Source organism: Lonchura striata, chromosome 24 (assembly GCF_050655825.1).
Source record: "Lonchura striata isolate lonStrDom1 chromosome 24, ASM5065582v1, whole genome shotgun sequence".
Lineage (NCBI taxonomy): Eukaryota > Metazoa > Chordata > Aves > Passeriformes > Estrildidae > Lonchura > Lonchura striata.
In genome coordinates this window covers 1272319-1290969 of record NC_140726.1, presented here as the reverse complement: position 1 = coordinate 1290969, position 18651 = coordinate 1272319, and the positions used below count along the sequence as shown (strand labels likewise).

At 53.5% G+C, this 18651-nt stretch overlaps 1 protein-coding gene and 1 long non-coding RNA gene across 7 annotated transcripts in view; both read left to right on the top strand.

Moving 5' to 3' along the window:
• Positions 1–595: 595 nt before the first annotated feature.
• LOC146765451 (uncharacterized) lies at positions 596–13358 on the top strand. 2 transcript variants are annotated; one of them, XR_014949968.1, is made up of 2 exons: positions 596–7620; positions 12797–13358. It is a non-coding gene; the product is annotated as an uncharacterized LOC146765451 (long non-coding RNA). The 2 variants fall into 2 exon arrangements; XR_014949969.1 differs by lacking the exon at positions 596–7620 and adding an exon at positions 12314–12676.
• A 1682-nt stretch (positions 13359–15040) lies between these two features.
• Positions 15041–18651, top strand: part of KCNJ5 (potassium inwardly rectifying channel subfamily J member 5) — an 81811-nt gene continuing 78200 nt past the window's right edge. For 3 of the 5 annotated variants that reach the window (XR_002465512.3, XM_021531100.4, XM_021531101.3), the window contains exon 1: positions 15324–15452. Coding sequence is in view for 1 of the 5 variants with exons in the window: in XM_085560085.1 (XP_085416211.1) it covers positions 15877–15959 (83 nt within the window). In the remaining 4 variants the exon portion in view is untranslated. The other 2 variants (XM_021531099.3, XM_085560085.1) reach the window with 2 other exon arrangements.

Sequence of the window (18651 nt, the reverse complement as noted above, 5' to 3'; positions counted from 1 at the left end):
ACTCTGCTGATGGAGGGAATTATCCTCCAGCAAAGCTCCTTACCTGTGTGAACTCGCCTGCTCGGCAGAGCAGGGAGCGCCAGGGACGTTCTCCCTTCAGCCCTTCCTTCCCTGGAAATGTAGGGCCGGGGGACACTGCTCAGAGGCTCCTCTCGCCATCCTGCTGGGCTCGGCTGCAGCCCAGCACGGGCTGGGGCTGCCGAGAGCGAGTCCATCAGAGAATCCATCCTTCCCCAGCCAGGGATGGGGCGCGCAGCGGGGAGCGGGACCGGAGCGGGATCGGAGTGGGATCGGAGCGGGATCAGAGCGGGATCAGAGCAGGGATCAGAGCGGGATCAGAACAGGGATCAGAGCAGGGATCGGAGCGGGATCAGAGTGGGATCGGAGCAGGGATCGGAGAGGGATCAGAGTGGGATCGGAGCAGGGATCGGAGAGGGATCAGAGTGGGATCGGAGCAGGGATCGGAGCGGGATCGGAGTGGGATCGGAGCGGGATCAGAGTGGGATCAGAGCAGGGATCAGAGCGGGATCGGAGCGGGATCAGAGCAGGGATCAGAGCGGGATCGGAGCGGGATCGGAGTGGGATCGGAGCAGGGATAGGAGCGGGATCGGAGTGGGATCGGAGCGGGATCAGAACAGAGATCAGAGCGGGATCAGAACAGGGATCAGAGCAGGGATCGGAGCGGGATCAGAGTGGGATCGGAGCGGAACCGGAGAGGGATCAGAGCAGGGATCGGAGCGGGATCAGAGCAGGGATCGGAGCGGGATCGGAGCGGGATCAGAACAGGGATCAGAGCGGGATCGGAGCAGGGATGGGAGCGGGATGGGAGCGGGATCGGAGCGGGATGGGAACGGGACCGGAGCGGGATCAGAGCAGGGATCGGAGCGGGATCGGAGCGGGATCAGAGCAGGGACGGGAGCGGGACCGGAGCGGGATGGGAGCGGGATGGGAGCGGGATGGGAGCGGGATCAAGGCAGGGATTGGAGCGGGATGGAAGCGGGATCAGGGCAGGGATCGGAGCGGGATAGGAGCGGGATCAGAACAGGGATCAGAGCGGGATCGGAGCGGGATCGGAGCAGGATCAGAGCGGGATCGAAGCAGGATCAGAGCGGGATTGGAGCGGGATAGGAGCAGGATCAGAACAGGGATCAGAGCGGGATCAGAACAGGGATCAGAGCGGGATCGGAGTGGGATAGAAGCGGGATCAGGGCAGGGACCGGAGCGGGATCGGAGCAGGATCAGGGCAGGGAGTAGGCTCAGAGCAGGGAATGGGAACAGGGAGCAGAGCAGGGAATGGGATCAGAGCAGGGATCAGCGCAGAGAGTGGGATCAGACCAAGGATCAGAGCAGGGATTGGAGCAGGGAATGGGATCAGGGAGAGGAGCAGGGAGTGGGAGCAGAGCAGGGATGGGAGCAGGAAATGGGAGCAGGGAATGGGATCAGAGCAGGGATCAGGGCAGAGAGTGGGATTAGACCAAGGATCAGAGCAGGGATAGGAGCAGGAATGGGAGCAGGGATCAGAGCAGGAAATGGGATCAAGGAGAAGAGCAGGGAGTGGGATCAGAGCAGGGATGGGAGCAGGAAATGGGAACAAGGAGAGGAGCAGGGAGTGGGAGCAGAGCAGGAGTGGGATGAGGGTCTCGTGGCCTCCCCTCAGGTGGAGGGTGTGCAATCCCTCCTGAACAAACAGCAGGGTCATTTCCCTTTTCTAGTCACTTCTTTCAGAAAGTTAAGCTGAGCCTACAGATGATAAGTCTTGTACTGATAAAGAGCCATGTTCCTGCATTGGCAGTCGTGACTTTGTCACCTTCCCTGCCCTTCTAAGCAGAGGAATCCATGGAAAAAATGAGTGAGTGCTCTGAACAGTGGCACTGGCACCTGCCTCAGAGGTATCTGAAGTCACTCCTTCTGCTTGAAGCTCGAAAAACAGAAGTTTGAAACCCTGTGTGTAGGAAAGTGAAGCCACTGAAGAACTGGCCAGCAGGTAACACCTGCCAAAGTTTTGTTTCCAGATTTTCGGCTGGGTTTGTCTGGTACCATCAGGTTTCTGAGGGACATTGGAGCTCTCAAGCTCTCACCCTTTCTGGTGCACATGATGGCAATAAAAGTGTTAATTAGTAGCTGCAACTTAGTGACAAAGTTAATTAATTGGGTAGAAGAAGGAGCACAGATGTCCCAGGTACACACAACCTACCAAGGTTTTTATAAGCAGCAATTGATCAAATACTCTGAAACCTCAAAATGAGCTTACACTTCATTTCACCCTCTGCATGCTTCCTCTCACAAATAAACACACTTCTGGAGGCTCTAAAAAGGGCATTTAGGGAAGTTTAAATTGTTCTCAAGGGCCTGAGATGTTGCTAAATTGCCATTTGTGAGGTGCTGTCCCCACACCAACCCCAGAGAGCTCCTGGGCTGTCAGATCCAGGTTTGCTGGGAGCACAGAGGTGTCTCCACACAGATTTTCCTCTGGAAATTGTGATATCCTGCTTGCCTGAGCCAGCCTGGGAGCTGGGTAAGGGGCAGGGTGGCACAGCCAGGCATGGGCACTCTCTCCTGGCTGCCAGAGTGAGAATATCCAAACAGGAAATAGCAGATTAGGGTATATTTGGCTTACTTCAGTTGCCTTCCCAGGGCTGTGTTTAACATCACCAACAAAATTCAGTTGGGAATAGATATTTATGATCTCTAGTTCTAGAGAACGGGTTCTGGAGAGCCAGATGTGGACTTCTGGTAAATCTGCTGTCTGTGCCTCAGTTTTTCCAGCCCTGGTCGTTCCCAGTTGAAGAAAGGAAGAGTTCTGTGTAGCTACAGCCCTGCCTCACTCTGCTCAGCAGCAGCCACTCCTCGTGCTGCTGTTCCCCAAGTCCCTTGACAATCCAGTGGGTTGATCTTGCTGCTCCTCAGAAGTTCCCAGATACTGTCATGCCTCTGGTCTCCTCTGCAGCAGGACCTGCTGCTGGTGGTCGTTGTCTCCTTTGGGATGTGTCTCTAAGGTCCCCCTTTGGGTCAATGTCCCACTGACCATTTAGCTTTCCCTTCCTTCCACCTTGAGGAATTCATTCCATCTGTTCCCTAAGCAGGCTGCCTGGCAGGCCTCAGCTTCACTTCACAGACTTCAGGCTCAGGTTTTACTTGGGTTTGATTATTACTGCTGCTTTTATTTGGACAGCATCAGTAGGTGCTTTGAAAAGAAACTGCAGCACAATCCTTGAGCAAGGTAGAACATTCTGTGGTGCTTCATGCTGAATCTCCTCATCTGCAGGTCCCCAAGGGCTCAAAGACAGCATCATTTATTAATTATCAGCACTAATAAATGAAACTCACCCTCTCTCTGGGAATGCAGGTGAGGGAGAAAAAGAGGCAGGAAGCAGTCACCATTCTGCTTTTCCCAGAAGATAATCAAGGCAGAGACAGGCAGAGCAAGGCAGAAAGCCTGGTCTGATATCCTGAACTGAAGTCAAGCACTGATCTCCTCTGGGAGCCATGAAGAAAGTGAGAGCACATTGTGGGAAGGAATTACAGCCCTGCTGAATTCCCCCTGCAGATAATGGCTGGGATGGAGCCCACGGTGATAGGAGAGCGAGGAAGTGAGCAAGTTGTGTGGAATGATTGTTTATTTAGTCATCTCCCAGAAGCAGTGAGGTCCCAGAGGCTGCAAAGACACACGACAGGCTAGTGAGGAATTCAGCACATCCCCTCCACATGTGTTATGCTCTTTGTTCTGCTCTTTCCCTGGGAAAAGGGTTATCTTTGGTGGTGTCTGAGGGTATCCATGGACCTGTGGGGCCTGGCATTGTGAGATTTAGGCAAAGCCTCCGTGGGAAGGGCTGGATGCAGGAGCCAAGCCTGCGCTGCTCACAGAGCCAGGAGTTGGTGCTCCATGAAGGCAGCGCCAAGGGGAACTGGAGCCCCTGAACTCCTGCCTCCCTCAGGAGCTCCCCAGCCCTGGGAACAGCAGAACCGCATGGCAGCTTTGTCCTTGTTCCTCGGGGCAGCAGAGTGGGCTGGCACTTCCACACTGCTCCCACAAAAGTTGCCATTCCTTTTGTGTGTGGCTGCTGCTCTCAGAAGAAAAAAGCACGGCGCCTCCAGCAGGGTTTCCCTCAGCTGAGGTCTGAAGATGCCTCAGCTGGAGCACATTTCCCAGAGAAGGGGGCACAAGGCCGGGCCTTGCTTTGGCAGGTCAGCACCTGAGGAGTAAAGGGTGGCAGATCAGAGCGAGCCCGTGGCAGATCAGGCTCACCCCGCAGGGCTCTGCCCACGCCAGGGAGCCGTGCTCAGCGGGGCAGAGAGAGCCTCGGGTGCCAGCTCCCCCTGCTCCCGGCTGGCAGGGCAGTGACAGAGTGGCTCCTCCTAGCTCAGCTTGGCCAAGCTGCTCGGGGTGCCTCCCCTCAGGAGGCAGCTGCCTCCAGAGCCTTCCTGCTGGAATAGGAAGCAGGAATTCAGCCAGCTCTGAGTCAGCTTGGCTCCTTATCTCTCTCAGCCTGATAAAAGCCTACCAGGCTGGGTAGATGAGACACTCCTCTGCCCTTCCTCTTACCATGTGTCCATACTCTGAGGTCTCTTTGTGCCAAAGTTTCCCCTTTACAAAGATTTTATTCCACAGAGACTCTTCCTGAAGAGGAACTCGATTTATGCCCAGGAAGGCACATCCAGATCCTGTACCGAGGTTTTTGGGAGGTCTCCATCACTCACACTGAGGTGAAACTTGACTCTGCACAACCTTTTCTGCAGATGTCCCAAAATGTGTTTGTCCTGCATAGTACTTCCTAAAACTGTGAACTCTTACCTAGGCCTCATATATGGGCAAAGAACTTTAGATCAGTGTGTCTTTGCTGTCAAACTATGGACAAAGGCCTTATTTCAGTAAAGCTTCTTCTTAGAATCATAGAATGGTTTGGGTTGGAAAGGACTTTAAAGATCATCTGGTTCCAAGCCCTGCAGTGACCAGGAGCACCTTCCACTAGAAAAATTACGCGGAAAAAAAAAAAAAAAAGAAAAAAAAAAGTTTAATCTTTCTTTTGCAAATAGGATGTGTGGTTAAGCAATGTCCTAGAGATGTGTGGCTTTACCCCAGACTGGGCAGGAGAGGAAAAACCAGTGTGGTGGCCCACTCCCCTCTGCTGGGCTGTGCAGGGACTGCTGAGGCATCACTGGCTGCTTGTAGTGGGAAAACCTCCAGAAAACATTAAATAAAGGTGGGGGGGAGGGGAGGTGAAAGTGGAGCTTTGGGCAGGAAATGTTTTAGCATTTTCATGCCATACCTGCCTGAGCCCTACAAAGATCCATACAGCTCTCAGAATAGGGCTGGTATATCAATAAAAAACCCACTCAATCTTTTGTCAAAATCCTTTTGCACAGCAAATGGTGCAATCAGAGAGGCTGAGCTTTCCACACAGGTGTGGTTGTCCTGCTGATGCTTTGGGGATGGGCTGGCCACACATGGGAGCCAAAACAAGGGTGATGGTAGCACTCCCTGTCTGTTGGCTTTAGCAGTTTTAGCTCAGATTGAACACAGCTCAGAGGAGAGCATCTGGTCCAGGCACAGCAGGGAATTTTCTTGGCCTTGGCTCAGAGTGCTGCATGAGTCTTGGATAAATCACCCAAAGAAACAATCAGAGCCTTTCTGGCAACTCAGGGACTTGCTGGGTGACGAGGTGTGTGCAGGGTATCAGCACAGATGAATCAATTCTCCACGAAGGGGACAGTGCAGAATGCACAAGTTGCAGTGCTTTTGTCAGTGTGGAAGCACCACAGCCCGGGGCAATTTCCGTGCTGAGCTGACATAACCCAGTGCTCCTGCTCGGAAACGTTCTGACATGGCAGCGCCTGGGGAGCTGCCAGAAGCCTCACCAGAACAAAGACCATGTCCATATGGCATCATATTTCCTGGGAAAGCTTATTTTTATGCTTTTTGACATGCCTACAATTCTGGTGTTATGCCTCATTTACACTGGTACGTCCTGGGAAATCCAGTCAATAATTCCTCGTGTCTGTTCCTGCACGGAGCAGAGGGACCCTGGAGTTGGCTGAGTTATGGCTGTGGTTGTGCTCCACACTGAGAAGGTTTTATAAAACTGAGATTACACTGTTCTCCTTCATCTTGGGCTCAGATACATCAAACAGAAGATGAAATTCATGACTAACCAGAAAGTAAAGTAAATTTCATCCATCTGGGTGAAGCATCTTTTCTCGTACAATTTTAGCACTAAGCAGCAGTAAAATTTGGAGTTGGTGTGTGGAGTGGCACAGGAAGAAGCCCCAGGCAGAGAAGAAAGTTCCACCGAGGAACTGTGGGGTGAATCCAACAGTTTTGCTGCAATTTTAGAGAGGTGTTGCTGCTCAGTGACAGCATGGGAAGGAGCCCTCCAGTGTCACTGAATCCTGCATAACTGCAGGGAGGAGGGGAGGTTGCAGAGGACCCAGTTTTCCTCTCAGCAGCACAGACTGATTCCCAGGACTCCCTGAAAGGTCCTTGGCTCTGACCTGCAGCAGGGTTCACACAGGTCACAGCAGAACTCATCTGTTCACTCCTCAGGAGGACTGGGAACACTTTGAGGAAGGTCTGCCAATGAAGGGTTCTCCAAAAGTGCTGGCACTGCCCAGGCTCCCCAGGGAATGGGCACGGCCCTGAGGCTGCCAGAGCTGCAGGAGCCTTTGGCCAGCACTGCCAGGGATGGACAGGGTGGGATTGTTGGGGGTCTGGGCAAGGCCAGGGGTTGGAATGATGATCCTGGTGGTCCCTCTCAACTCGGGCTATTCCATGGCTCTGTGAGAAGCCATTCTGCAGCTGGAGTTGCAGGAGGAGCAGCCAGCTGTCCCAGCTGGAGAGGGGCAGGCTGTGGCAGCAGTGCCTGCATCCCCCCTTTTCCCAGGGAATTCAGACCCCACAGTGCAGCACCCTTCTCTTGGGCACACAGTGTGCTCCCAAGGGTGTCCCTGCTCCAGCCCCTCTGGAGGACAGGGGGGTGTGGAGAGGGCTGCCAGCCCCTGCTGTCCCAGCCAAAGGCTCTGACACCCAGTCCCACAGCAGAGGCTCCATCCTCTCTGCCCTGCAGGAACAACGAGGGACACGGAGCCTCCCAGAGCCAGAAATTCGGGGAGGCAGGAGCAGGGGCACCCCAGAGCTTTGGCACATTTTGTCCTCAGTGCTTGAGCCAGGCACTGCTGCAGTTTTATATTTATGAACCTGTGCCGGGGGATTGCTGGAGAGGTCTTTAATTTCTTCTGGTTTCACTCTGAACATGCCTCTCTCGGGACAGAGGGAACATTTTCGGTGTTATTGAATGTCATTTCTGTGCAAACTGAACAGAGGAAAAATATTCTGATAATAACTGGAATATATGGAGAGTGGTAGCTCCTGGCTGCTGATTTTTTTTTTTTTATTATTCTTTTCCCTCCGATGAGAGTTTCAAGGTCAGCTGGCTCCACAGACACAAATATGCCAGGAACAAAATGTGCAGATGCTCAGGAGTGTGGGACAGCCACACTGGCACTGTAAACAGCCCTGGCTCGTGGCCAGCACTGCCTGCACCCAGCATGCAGGAGGGCTCAGGAAAAAGCACTTTATTCCAGCCAGATCAAGATTTATCTTTTCTCTCAGCTGCATCATTAAATGTGAGTTATTCGTATTTTTGTGGGAAAACCTGGATTCAGCACAACCTTAACATTTTATCTGGAGGATCAGGAAGGGTTTTATTTAGAACTCAGAAGCAATATCCGAGTGTATATCAGCACTGAATGAGTGGCTGGAACAAAAACAGGGGGGAAAATTGTTCTTTTCCTCATTCTGTTGCTGATTTATTGTGTAAACATAGACTAATCTTTCACTGTAGCTCTTGCAGTTTCTTATACACCCTCTCTTTTCCCTCCTAGATATGTCTGCTTTTGTCAGTTACTTGTGTGAACTAAATATCAGCCAGTCAGGCAAAAGCTGGCAATATCTTCCTCCAGCAGTCTCAGGCAGACTTAAAATATTAATGCATTTTATAATGTACTTATTTTTCGTAACTGTCAGTCGTTGCTACCAAGACAGGGAATTCCTTATAAATATTGAATGCTGCTGCAAGGTCTGCAAATAAAATTGTAGAAATGGTTATCTTGAGCTTGCAAATAACTGAAAAACTGCTGAAAATCTTGCTAATTTTAGTAAAGTATGTGGAAATTCGACTTGCGTAAGTGTTTCTGGGGTTTTCTAATGAACAGAGATGGTTACAGTGAGGGGTTTGAATTCAAGCAGTGCATGCAGATTCCTCACTGGACACAGATACTTTGGGGACAAATGGAATGATTGGTTTTGCTGTGTAAGACTCCCTTGAAGGTGTGGATACATCTCGGAAATCAGCTTTATTATGTGTAAAAGAATAAAACTTAATTGCAGAGGGGATGTGGTGCCCAGCCGCAGGGCTGGAATTGTGACAGAGCAGAAAACTCCCCTGTGGAGCATTTCCAGCAGGAGAAAGGGAGTCAGTGAGGAGTGCGGTGCCAGGTGTGGCAGCAGCCACTCTGTGCTCCTGCTGGGGCAGCAGGAATTCACATTTTGGATCTTCTGTGGACCTTCCCACCTGAAGAATCCCGGCACAAGACTGAACTGGGAGCAAGGGGGGGTGAGACCAGCTGCAAGGGCCAATCTGCTTTTAGCTCCTGAGAACAGATTGCAAATAGTACCAAACATGTCATTTACACAGACTGGTGCTGCACGACATCTCATTGCTGCTTTTGCTCAGTGCATTGTGCTTTCTGCTCAGTGACCACAGGATGTGCTGGAAGAGGCTGGATATGGTGCCCTGATCCCTCTCCAGGGGATCCCTGGTTGCCCTGATCCCTCTCCAGGGGATCCCTGGTTGCCCTGATCCCTCTCCAGGGGATCCCTGGTTCCCCTGATCCCTCTTCAGGGGATCCCTGGCTCCCCTGATCCCTCTTCAGGGGATCCCTCATTCCCCTGATCCCTCTCCAGGGGATTCCTGGCTCTCCTGATCCCTCTTCAGGGGATCCCTGGCTCTCCTGATTCCTCTCTAGGAGATCCCTGGCTCTCCTGATCCCTCTTCAGGGGATCCCTTGTTCCCCTGATCCCTCTCCAAGGGATCCCTGGTTGCCCTGATCCCTCTCCAGGGGATCCCTGGTTGCCCTGATCCCTCTCCAGGGGATCCCTGGCTCTCCTGATCCCTCTCCAGGGATCCCTGGCTCCCCTGATCCTTCTCCAGGGGATTCCTGGCTCACAGGGACAAAATCCCAGCCTGGAGGGGAGCACACTGAGCTTTGGCTGAGCTGTTTCCAGTGCCCAAAGGCAACATTCACTGTATGACACTAAGAGACATTTGTGGAGTCTTTCAGAACCAATTAAATCCCTGGAAGATTCCTCATAGGCAAATGAAAGAATTGCTGGCTTTCCCTCCTGTTTCTCTACTGCCAGTGCTGGGAGAGCCACAAACTGGAGCTGAGCTCCGTTTTCAATGAAGGGGTTAATGAGTGGCTGATTTGAGAACTGGTCTGTCCCTTCCTGGTCACACCCTGTACCCATCCCATCCCATCCTATCCCATCCCATCCCATCCTATCCCATCCCATCCCATCCCATCCCAATCCCATCCCATCCCATCCCCTCAGCAAAGGGAAGGCCTCGTGTTTTAGGAGGGAGTTCATGTAAGGAGATTCCCACCGGAAAGAACCGAGGCGTTCGCTTTTGTCACAAACCTTTCCCAGTTCTGACAGCCTAACAAGGAAATTGTTTTCCTGAATTTGCCCTCCCCAGGGTGTCTCTGGCTGGTGCAAGAGCCGCTCCCGAGCCGCAGGCAGGGGAAGCCAGGCTCTGGCTCTGGAGCTTTGTTCACAGGGATGGTGGCACAGAGGAGATGCCACACTGAGCCCTGCCGGGGATCCCCGCCCTGGCAGCTGCCGGGGAATTCAGCCCCAGGCGCTGCTGCTGCGCCGGCAAAACAAGAGCTTAATTAGCGCTAATTAGCACAGCAGCTCGCTCAGAGCAGGACTAACCCCTGCGGGCAGTCCCGAAGGTAAAAAAAAGATCCAAGGGCTCGGCCGGGGGGTCAGGGCCGGCCCGGCCCGGGACAGCCGGGGGAGAAGCGCCTCGCTCCCCTTCGGATGGGATCCTCGTTATCGCATCCTCGTTATCGCATCCTCGTTATCGCATCCTCGTTATCGCATCCTCGTTATCACAGCAAAGCTCATCCAGCCCGGCTCCTCCGCAGCGCCGAGCCGAGCGGGGGAGTTCGCTGGGGAAACTTCCCCTCGCCCGCCTCTGCGCCAGCTTCCCAAGTTTCCTTTGGATTTTGGGGGCTGGATAAGCCCCAGCCACAAAAGGAAGCCGAGACAGAGTGGGTGACTGTCACGTCGGGATTCTCAGAGCCTCAGCTCCCGTTCAGGCGGTACCTGGAGGTGGATGAGCAATCCTGGGAGCTGTTTCCAGCACCGGCTCTTACAACTCTGTTTTCTTCTAGCGGGGTGGCTGACAAACGGGAAGAGACATCTCTCGTTCCAGAGATCAAATTGCACAACAAATTAAAACGCTCCCTGGAGGCACGGCTGCTGCCTCTCCTCTGAAAGCCAAAGCCTGCCCTGACTGCAGAGCAGGTGTCCCTGTCGCCGGGGCTCGCTGTCCCTTTGGGGACGAGTGTCGGGCCAGCCTGGCCTCCGCAGGGCCGGTGGCTCGTTCATAGCCCGTGACACCGCAGGGAAATGCAGGGGACTCCCCAGGCGGTACCTGACAGATCAAAAGTAGGGCTGCGCTGCTGGGTTCTACAGGAACCTGTAAAAATCCAAACTGTTCATTTTAGGCAAGCTTTTGATATAGGTAAGATCATCAGAGAGCAATTTAGTGACACCAAAATGAGATTAGAGCTTGTTCTTCCACAGCTTGTTGTTCTGCTTGCAGTTCCAGGAGCTGAGCATTCCACAGTTGCCATAAATCCCCCCTGTAAACAGCTCTGGATGTCCTTTGAACAGTACAGCTGTTAGAGCTTATGAGCACCCCCAGGAAAATCAAGATGTTGCACTGATGTGAAATCTGTACCTCCATGCTCCTGGAATTGGATCCTTCATCCCATTCCAGCACAAGGCTTAATTTGGCTGCCTCCTGCTCCTACCTGTCCATCTGCATCAGCTGGAAAGGAGGGAGCAGGGCTGTTCAGACTCAGACTCGTGCATCCTGACTGCCACTGCCTGAGGTGAATCCCATCCTCAACAGAAAATCAATCCCTCTGCATTTCCATGTTTCCATCCTAGCCCAAAAATATCCAAACTGTGCTGCCATTTGGTGTTAAATCAGCCCTTCTGCAGCCTGCTGATCCCTGCAGGTCTGGAACATATTTCAAACCTGTGAGGCCATTGAAAACTTTTTCACCACCTCAGCAGGAGCACAGTGATGTCACAGGAGTTGGTTTGCAGCTGAAAAACTGCTCTTAGGCCCGGCTGGTCTTTAATCAGTACAAACTGGGAGATGTCTGTTGAAATAATACGTGAAGCACAGCAGAATTTGCAGTGTAGGGATAAGGAAGCAAAAGCAGGCACTCACATGGACCAGGGGGAAGGTGATCCTGCCTGGTGAGCAAAGAAATGCTCCTGAAAGGCCTTCAGTGCTGATTGAAGCAGTGCCTCTCAAGAGCCCTGCCTGGTGTGGCCTCTGCTGGGCTTGGTTTGGTGACCAGCCCCTGTGAGAGGCACAGAAAGGCATTTCCAGCGTGGGCTGGGTGGATCCGGGGCCAGGAATCCTGCTGACAGCTGGCCAGAGGGGTGGGCACAGCGCTGTGCAATCCCACCAGCTGGGCAAGGGTCCCGACCCTCCACCTGCCTTAGGGCAGAAGCCTCCAAGCCTCTGTGTTTCTCCAGCTGGAGAATACATGGAGGATGTTGGGGAAACTGGGATTTCTGCAGCCTCGGGGGCTGCGCGGCTGTGAAAATCCAGAGCCCCCGTTAACCCTGGTGTGACCCCGCCTGTGTGGTGCTTTTGGGGCTGGTTGGGAGGGATGGCCGCGGAGCCGGCAGATGGCAGTGCCTGTCAGAATTCCACTGTCGGGAGAGCAGAATTCCAGCCTCGGGAGCCCCGGGAATCTGCCCAAGCCGGGCAAGGCATCAGGAACACGAGGCACGGAGCCACTCGAGCTCCTCTGCCCTGGGAGCCGTGCGGGGCTGGCAGACACCCACCTCACCCCACCCACACCCACCCCACCCCACCCCACCCCACCCCACCCATCCCCACCCTCCCCGCGCCCCCCGCGGCCCCTCCGAGCCCCCTGCCCCGGGCCCGAGCCCAGCGCGGCCGCTCGGGACAAGCCCGCGGGGTGCGGCTCCCCCGGCCCGGCAGCGCACAGCGCCCTGCCGGCGCTCGGCTCCTCCAGGGCTGCTGCCCGGCCAGCACCAGCATTCCTTCCGCCTTTCCCAGCGCAGAAATTCGCTCCAAATCCTATTAGCAGAGAGGAGGTGAAGGAGGAACAGAGCTGATGCCGTTCCGAAGGTGGCACTGTCCGTAGTGCTGCGGAAGCAGCATCCAGGGACCAGGTCTGCAAGCCAGTGCTGTGATTTAGGGGGCTGACTCTCCCACTGGATGAATTTATTCTTTAGTGCTTTTCAAGGATGTTTGAATGCTCATTAAAAGTACCCAAACTGCGACTACGCTCCCCAAACAGCACTTTTATAAAGTTATCACAGACATACCCCTAAAAGGTGAGCGTAATTCTGCCGAAAAGACATTCCTGGCAGTTATGAGCAGGCAGAAGATCTGATGGAATTTCACAGAATTTGATCAACAGTTCCTTATTACCATGGCCTTTGCTTTCCTTGCAGGGAGTTTTGCTGCTGATGGGAGTTCAGTCCTGAGCTGCTGCAGCCTCGCTGGGCTATCCTGAGCTGCTGCTGGGCAAACAGGAGCCAGGCTGGCTGGGCTGAGCTCGCTGCCCACGCTGTGCTGCAGTGGCAAACACGAACGAGCAGGTGGAAAAGCAAAATTACATCTCCAAAACTGATTTTTGATGGCTGAAATCCTTGGTCTGATTTCTGATTTCTGTTTCATCTGGACAGATCCAACATCCAGAGCAGAGAACCAGAGCGCTGATAAAAGGAGCGTGTGTAGAGAGATGGGCTTTCTTATCCCAGTCCCTGGGCAATATGACTATTAATAATATTCAAACCTGTGGTTATTTCCCTTTCTTCAGCATGTCTGTCTTTGATTTTTCCCAGTCTAGTCTCCATAATAAGGTGTTATGTAGCCTAGATTTAAGTTGGTTAAGACCCAAGTTTTTTGATCTACAGAAAGTTCCATTAGTTCCCTTTTCCTCTGTTCAAAAAAAAAAAAAAAATACAAATAATAAATTGCAAAATATCTATATAGGAAATTAAAAAAATATAATTCCAATGCTGATGTATTTCATTAGTGATAGTGTAGCTTTTAAAAAAGAAAAAAAAAATGAAAATCAATTCACAGGAGAACAAAAAGTAGCTTGCAGATTCCAGCAATACCCACACAATCCTGCACCGTGCTTTGGTTTGGGTAAGTTCTCTTTTCCTGACCAGACAAATCTTCTGTGCAAACTTTCCTGATGGGCTGTAATGTGTGTGCTCCTGGAATAGGGAATCAGGGAGGCCAGGGGGACAGGACTGTGGGAGCCAGGAAACGAAGCCTGGGGGTAACCTGCAGTCACCAGGCAGATCTGCCTGAGATTTGCAGCTGGCCTGACATTTGCTTTTGAGAAAAGGAAATATTTCACTAAGCTGGGGAGACACTGTGGTATTATCAGTGACAAAGGGGAAAAAAAAGGAGAAGAAAAGAGGGGGAGACAAAAAATTACGGCAAAGCACTGAAGCGCCTGGAGAGCGCTCCCGGGGGGCGGCTGGACCCCGGGCAAAGCCCACAAGTCCGTCAGCAAACAGCGCGGCACAGCGGATGGAGCCCCGCTCTCGCCCGTCCCCGCAGTGCCCGCTCAGCCCGGCGGGGTTTCCGCGGTGCCGGCGACGGTTCCCACACGTGGGAAATGCGCGGCGCTCTCCCTTCCCGCTGGCTTTTAGGAACTGCTGTGTGTGTAGCCAGCCCAGAGCCCCTGAAGGATGCCAGCCCACGGCCCCTGAAGGATGCCAGCCCACAGTCCCTGAAGGGTGCCAGCCCATTGCCCCTGAAGGGTGCCAGCCCAGAGCCCCTGAAGGGTGCCAGCCCAGAGCCCCTCAAGGATGCCAGCCCATTGCCCCTGAAGGGTGCCAGCTCAGAGCCCCTGAAGGGTGCCAGCCCACAATCCCTGAAGGGTGCCAGCCCACAATCCCTGAAGGGTGCCAGCCCAGAGCCCCTGAAGGATGCCAGCCCACAGCCCCTGAAGGATGCCAGCCCACGGCCCCTGAAGGATGCCAGCCCAGAGCCCCTGAAGGGTGCCAGCCCAGAGCCCCTCAAGGGTGCCAGCCCAGAGCCCCTGAAGGATGCCAGCCCAGAGCCCCTGAAGGGTGCCAGCCCATTGCCCCTCAAGGGTGCCAGCCCAGAGCCCCTGAAGGATGCCAGCCCATTGCCCCTCAAGGGTGCCAGCCCACAGCCCCTGAAGGGTGCCAGCCCAGAGCCCCTGAAGGGTGCCAGCCCATTGCCCCTGAAGGGTGCCAGCCCACAGCCCCTGAAGGGTGCCAGCCCAGAGCCCCTGAAGGGTGCCAGCCCAGAGCCCCTGAAGGGTGCCAGCCCACAGTCCCTGAAGGGTGCCAGCCCAGAGCCCCTGAAGGATGCCAGCCCACGGCCCCTGAAGGGTGCCAGCCCATTGCCCCTGAAGGGTGCCAGCTCAGAGCCCCTGAAGGGTGCCAGCCCACAATCCCTGAAGGGTGCCAGCCCACAGCCCCTGAAGGGTGCCAGCCCAGCGCGCTCCGGGCACGGCGGTCCCGGGGCAGCGGGGGCGCTGGGCGCGGGGGGAGCCGCCCGCAGCCCCTCGCCGCTGCCCCGGTGAGCTCCGAGGTCTCTCCCCGGCTCAGAGCTCCTGCCATCCCGAGCTCCCCGGGCAGGGACTCGCCTCTCCGCCTGCCCAGCCTCCCTCCCTCCCCTCCGGCGGCGCCCAAACCCCTCCCTCGCCCCCCGCCCCTGCGCTCATTCAGAACAGATAAGGCGCCGCCGCACGCAGCCTCCGCGCCCTCCCTCTGCCCCAGCCCTTCAAAAGCTCGGGACCACCGCGGATCCCCGCAACGGGAGAGGGCAGGGCTGGGAAAGGCGGGCGGAGGAGAGGCAAAAGTGGCACGGCAGCGGCGGAGATCGGGGCTACCCGGGGACAGGGGCGTGGGCAGCCTCCGTGCCACATCGATGCTCGCCGGCAGCGGGCAGCGGGCGGGCGGCGGCGGGCAGCCCCGGGCCCCCAGGGCGAGCCCGGCTCCCCGGTGATGGCACGGACCGGCCGCCGCCCCCGCAGCCGCTCCCGGCGCCGCTCCTGCCCCCGGCCAGCCGCCCCCCGCAGCCCCGGCGCGACCGATGCGGAGCCGCTCGTAGCAAGTAAGTTACGATTCCTTTGTTATTCCAGGTCACTCCCGATCTTCCCTGGCTGCGAAGGATCGGGACAAACGCGGAGCTGTTGGGCCAGCGGGATGCCAGGCTCCTGTGCCCAAACCTGCCCGGCTCCTGCCTAACTCACAGCTGCCACGGAACTCTTTGGGAAGGCAGGGATTGGATGCTGGTCTTGAGCAAAAGCACTATCAGATCTAAAGGTGTGATGCAGGAAAAGACATTAAAAAATAGGAAGTGCTCAGATACAGGATTAGAGGAGATCACTGGAATGCAAAGGAGACTGATCAGTGAGCAGCCCTGAATTATGGAGCGACTCCATAATTGTTATCTGGAGCCCAAGATTAAATTCTTTCATAATTAGGATACTTGCCAGTCAGCTTGGAGTTACAGAGCCCGGCAGTGCAGTCTCCAGATGAGGAAGTGGCATATTCAGCCCTTGGAGGAGACAGGGAATGCAAAGCCCTGGGAATCCCTCGGGGGTTATGGCTCTGGGAGGTAAAAGCATGACTAATTTTTTTTACCAATGTCCTCTTGCATCACTCAGAAAGGTGCCTGGGGTTCTCTTTGTGCCAGTAGATGGTGGTTGGGAGCATCAGGTTAACTTTTACACAGCCTCTCTCCCTTGGGTTTGAACAGGGAGTTTCAGGAACCTGCCAAGAACTGGCAGAAACTGACCCTGTCCCAAAAAACTTACCTCTGGCTGTTGGATATGCTCATCAAGCAGCTCCTTCCTCCTGCACCCTTTTACTTTAAAGTAGACCTTGGATTTGTGGAAGAGGAGCTCGGAGGGAAACCAGACTGGCTTTTCTCACTGGTTCTCTGACCAGTCCAAGCAGCCAGGATCTCCCTGAGAAGGTGGGGAGGGTGTGGGGCAGTGTTTGTGCGGGGGGTTATTTAATTTCTGGGCCTCACTTCTTTGGCTCACTGTTCCTACCCAGTTGGAGATAAAGGATCAAGACAATTTCTGATTCCCATGGGAGAAAATTTTCCATCTCTGGAAAGTTCCAGCCCAATTATTTGCCAAAAAAAAAAAAAAAAAAAAAAAAAGGCAAACAGATCTTTGGAGTAATATTCCAAGGCAAATATCCAGACTCCACTGTTTCACTGTTTAAGTTGCCCACTTTCTGTTGGCTTTGGGGTCAGGAGAGGCCCTTGGATGCTTGGGGTGAGCAATGGCCCTTGCCCAACAGATTGGGATGAGGTTGGTTTGTCCCTCTGTGACTCTGACCCCTTTCTGCAGTGGGTTCAAGCAGTGCTGAAGGCCTTGGGGCAAAAAGAGCCTGTGTTTGGTAAATCCATCTGTGAACTCTTTGGGTGCAAGGTGCTGCAGAAATGTGAAGTGGTTCAACAGTTTAATTGTATTATTTAAAGTTTTATGGTATTAAAAACAAAATACTGTAATTTTTAAAGCAGCTGCAGATCAGCGTGATTCTCTGTTGCTGCGATGGTAAATTCCTAAACAATGGAGAATGGGAACATTGCTGCTCCTGGGGCAGGATTTTCTCCTAGAACTGGGATTCTGCTTTCTCAACATTCAGTGTTTGCTGTTCAGAGTCAACAGCCAGGAGCAGGAGAAACAGGAGTGTCTGATCAGGACAAAGGCGTCCCTGTCTTTGTTCAGTTGTGTTGGTTGAAAGACAATGGTCAGATTTTCAATGCCACCATAAGGTGTCCCTAAAATAGAGTGGGGTGAGAGGCCAGGGACAGAGACGCTGCAGAGTGCCTCAGGCACAGTCACTGCCCTGGAGGTGGAAGGATCTCAAATTGATTTATTTCCAGGCTTTATTTGTTGTTGGTAGAGAAAATATCATTTGACTGTTCCAAATCATGGACAACACCCAAGAGCACAATATTGTGGTTGCATCCTTTGCACAGGCACTGATCACACTCAAGGTCTTTAATGCAATGAAGAACAAGAGAATTGCCTGGGAGTTACATGGATTAAATTTTCCCATCCTTCCTGTGGATTGGTAGGAGATAGTCCCAATCTTATAGAAACTCCATGTTCTCCAGTCCTTGTGCTCTAACAAGTTGTAAAAGCCTGAATGATGCCTCAAAAAATGTTTTCTACTTTTCATCTTCTTTTTCTGTAAAAAAAACCTTACTCAGTCTCTCTCTTGATCACAGTTTTGTTTCTCTGTTCTGTATTGGTCTGAAGTCATTATATTTAATGCAGCTGTGAACTTGTGATATGTGTGGGGGTTCTTATACTTCAATCCATAGTTGAGGGGAAAATGTATTTGAAACCTGTAGCTATTTGAGAGACCAGAAACTGCCTTAGTTGGCTTTGGAAATAATCTTGCTGGGTTATTCAAATGGTGGATCAGGCTGTGGAGACTCTGCAGAGAGATCTTAAGACACACCTGAAGCAGACAGGGACTGCATTCCCTGCTGTGGGAGTGGGGGAAGGAGGAAAGAGTTCTCCAGTGATTTCAGGGGCTCATTTAGGATTTTGGAACTGCTAAATTTAATTTCTGCCCTGCCACAGACTACAAATTGAGTGTTGAAGAACTAAGTGCCTTTGTGAGTGATTCCCCCATCCTGAAATAGGGGACATAAAGCCCTTCCTTGGTCCAGGCCTCTTGGAAAATACATAAATAAAATTGTACAGCATGTGATATCCGTGCTGAGTGCTGAGTATCCAAAACACTCGGATACTCTGGAAGTGGGAGAGTCACGTTCCTCCCTCAGAAATGACAGTGGAAGGTCCCCAGATACCAGAGGAGAAGGATGGATTGGTAGGTAACTCACAGGTAAAAGGGACATGCAAATGTCCATAAGCCCTTCCTTGGGGTCAGATTGGCTCCCTGGCTTGAGAGATTTCCTTTGGAAAGACTGAGCACCTTCTGTTGGGGTATTCTGAGCCAGGGGCACTCTGAGCACACAGAAGCTGTCACAGCCCAGCTCTGTGACAAGCACAAAGCCACCCTGGCCCTTCAGGTTATCCAGCAGACCCCATCTTTGTGACCTGGCAGCAGGGTGAGGCCTCCTCCAGCTCCAGAGGAATCTGCTGTCACATCCTGAGTGCCAGGAAAGTCATGCTGAGACTTATCCAAAATTCACAGAGGAGATGAGGGGCACCTTCCCACCTCAGTGCTGGGTGAGGTGACACTTGGAGCGACAATTACTGGGGTCAGGGAGCTTTGGAACCACGTTTGTTTGTGAAGTGCCACAGGTCTCCCTTCTT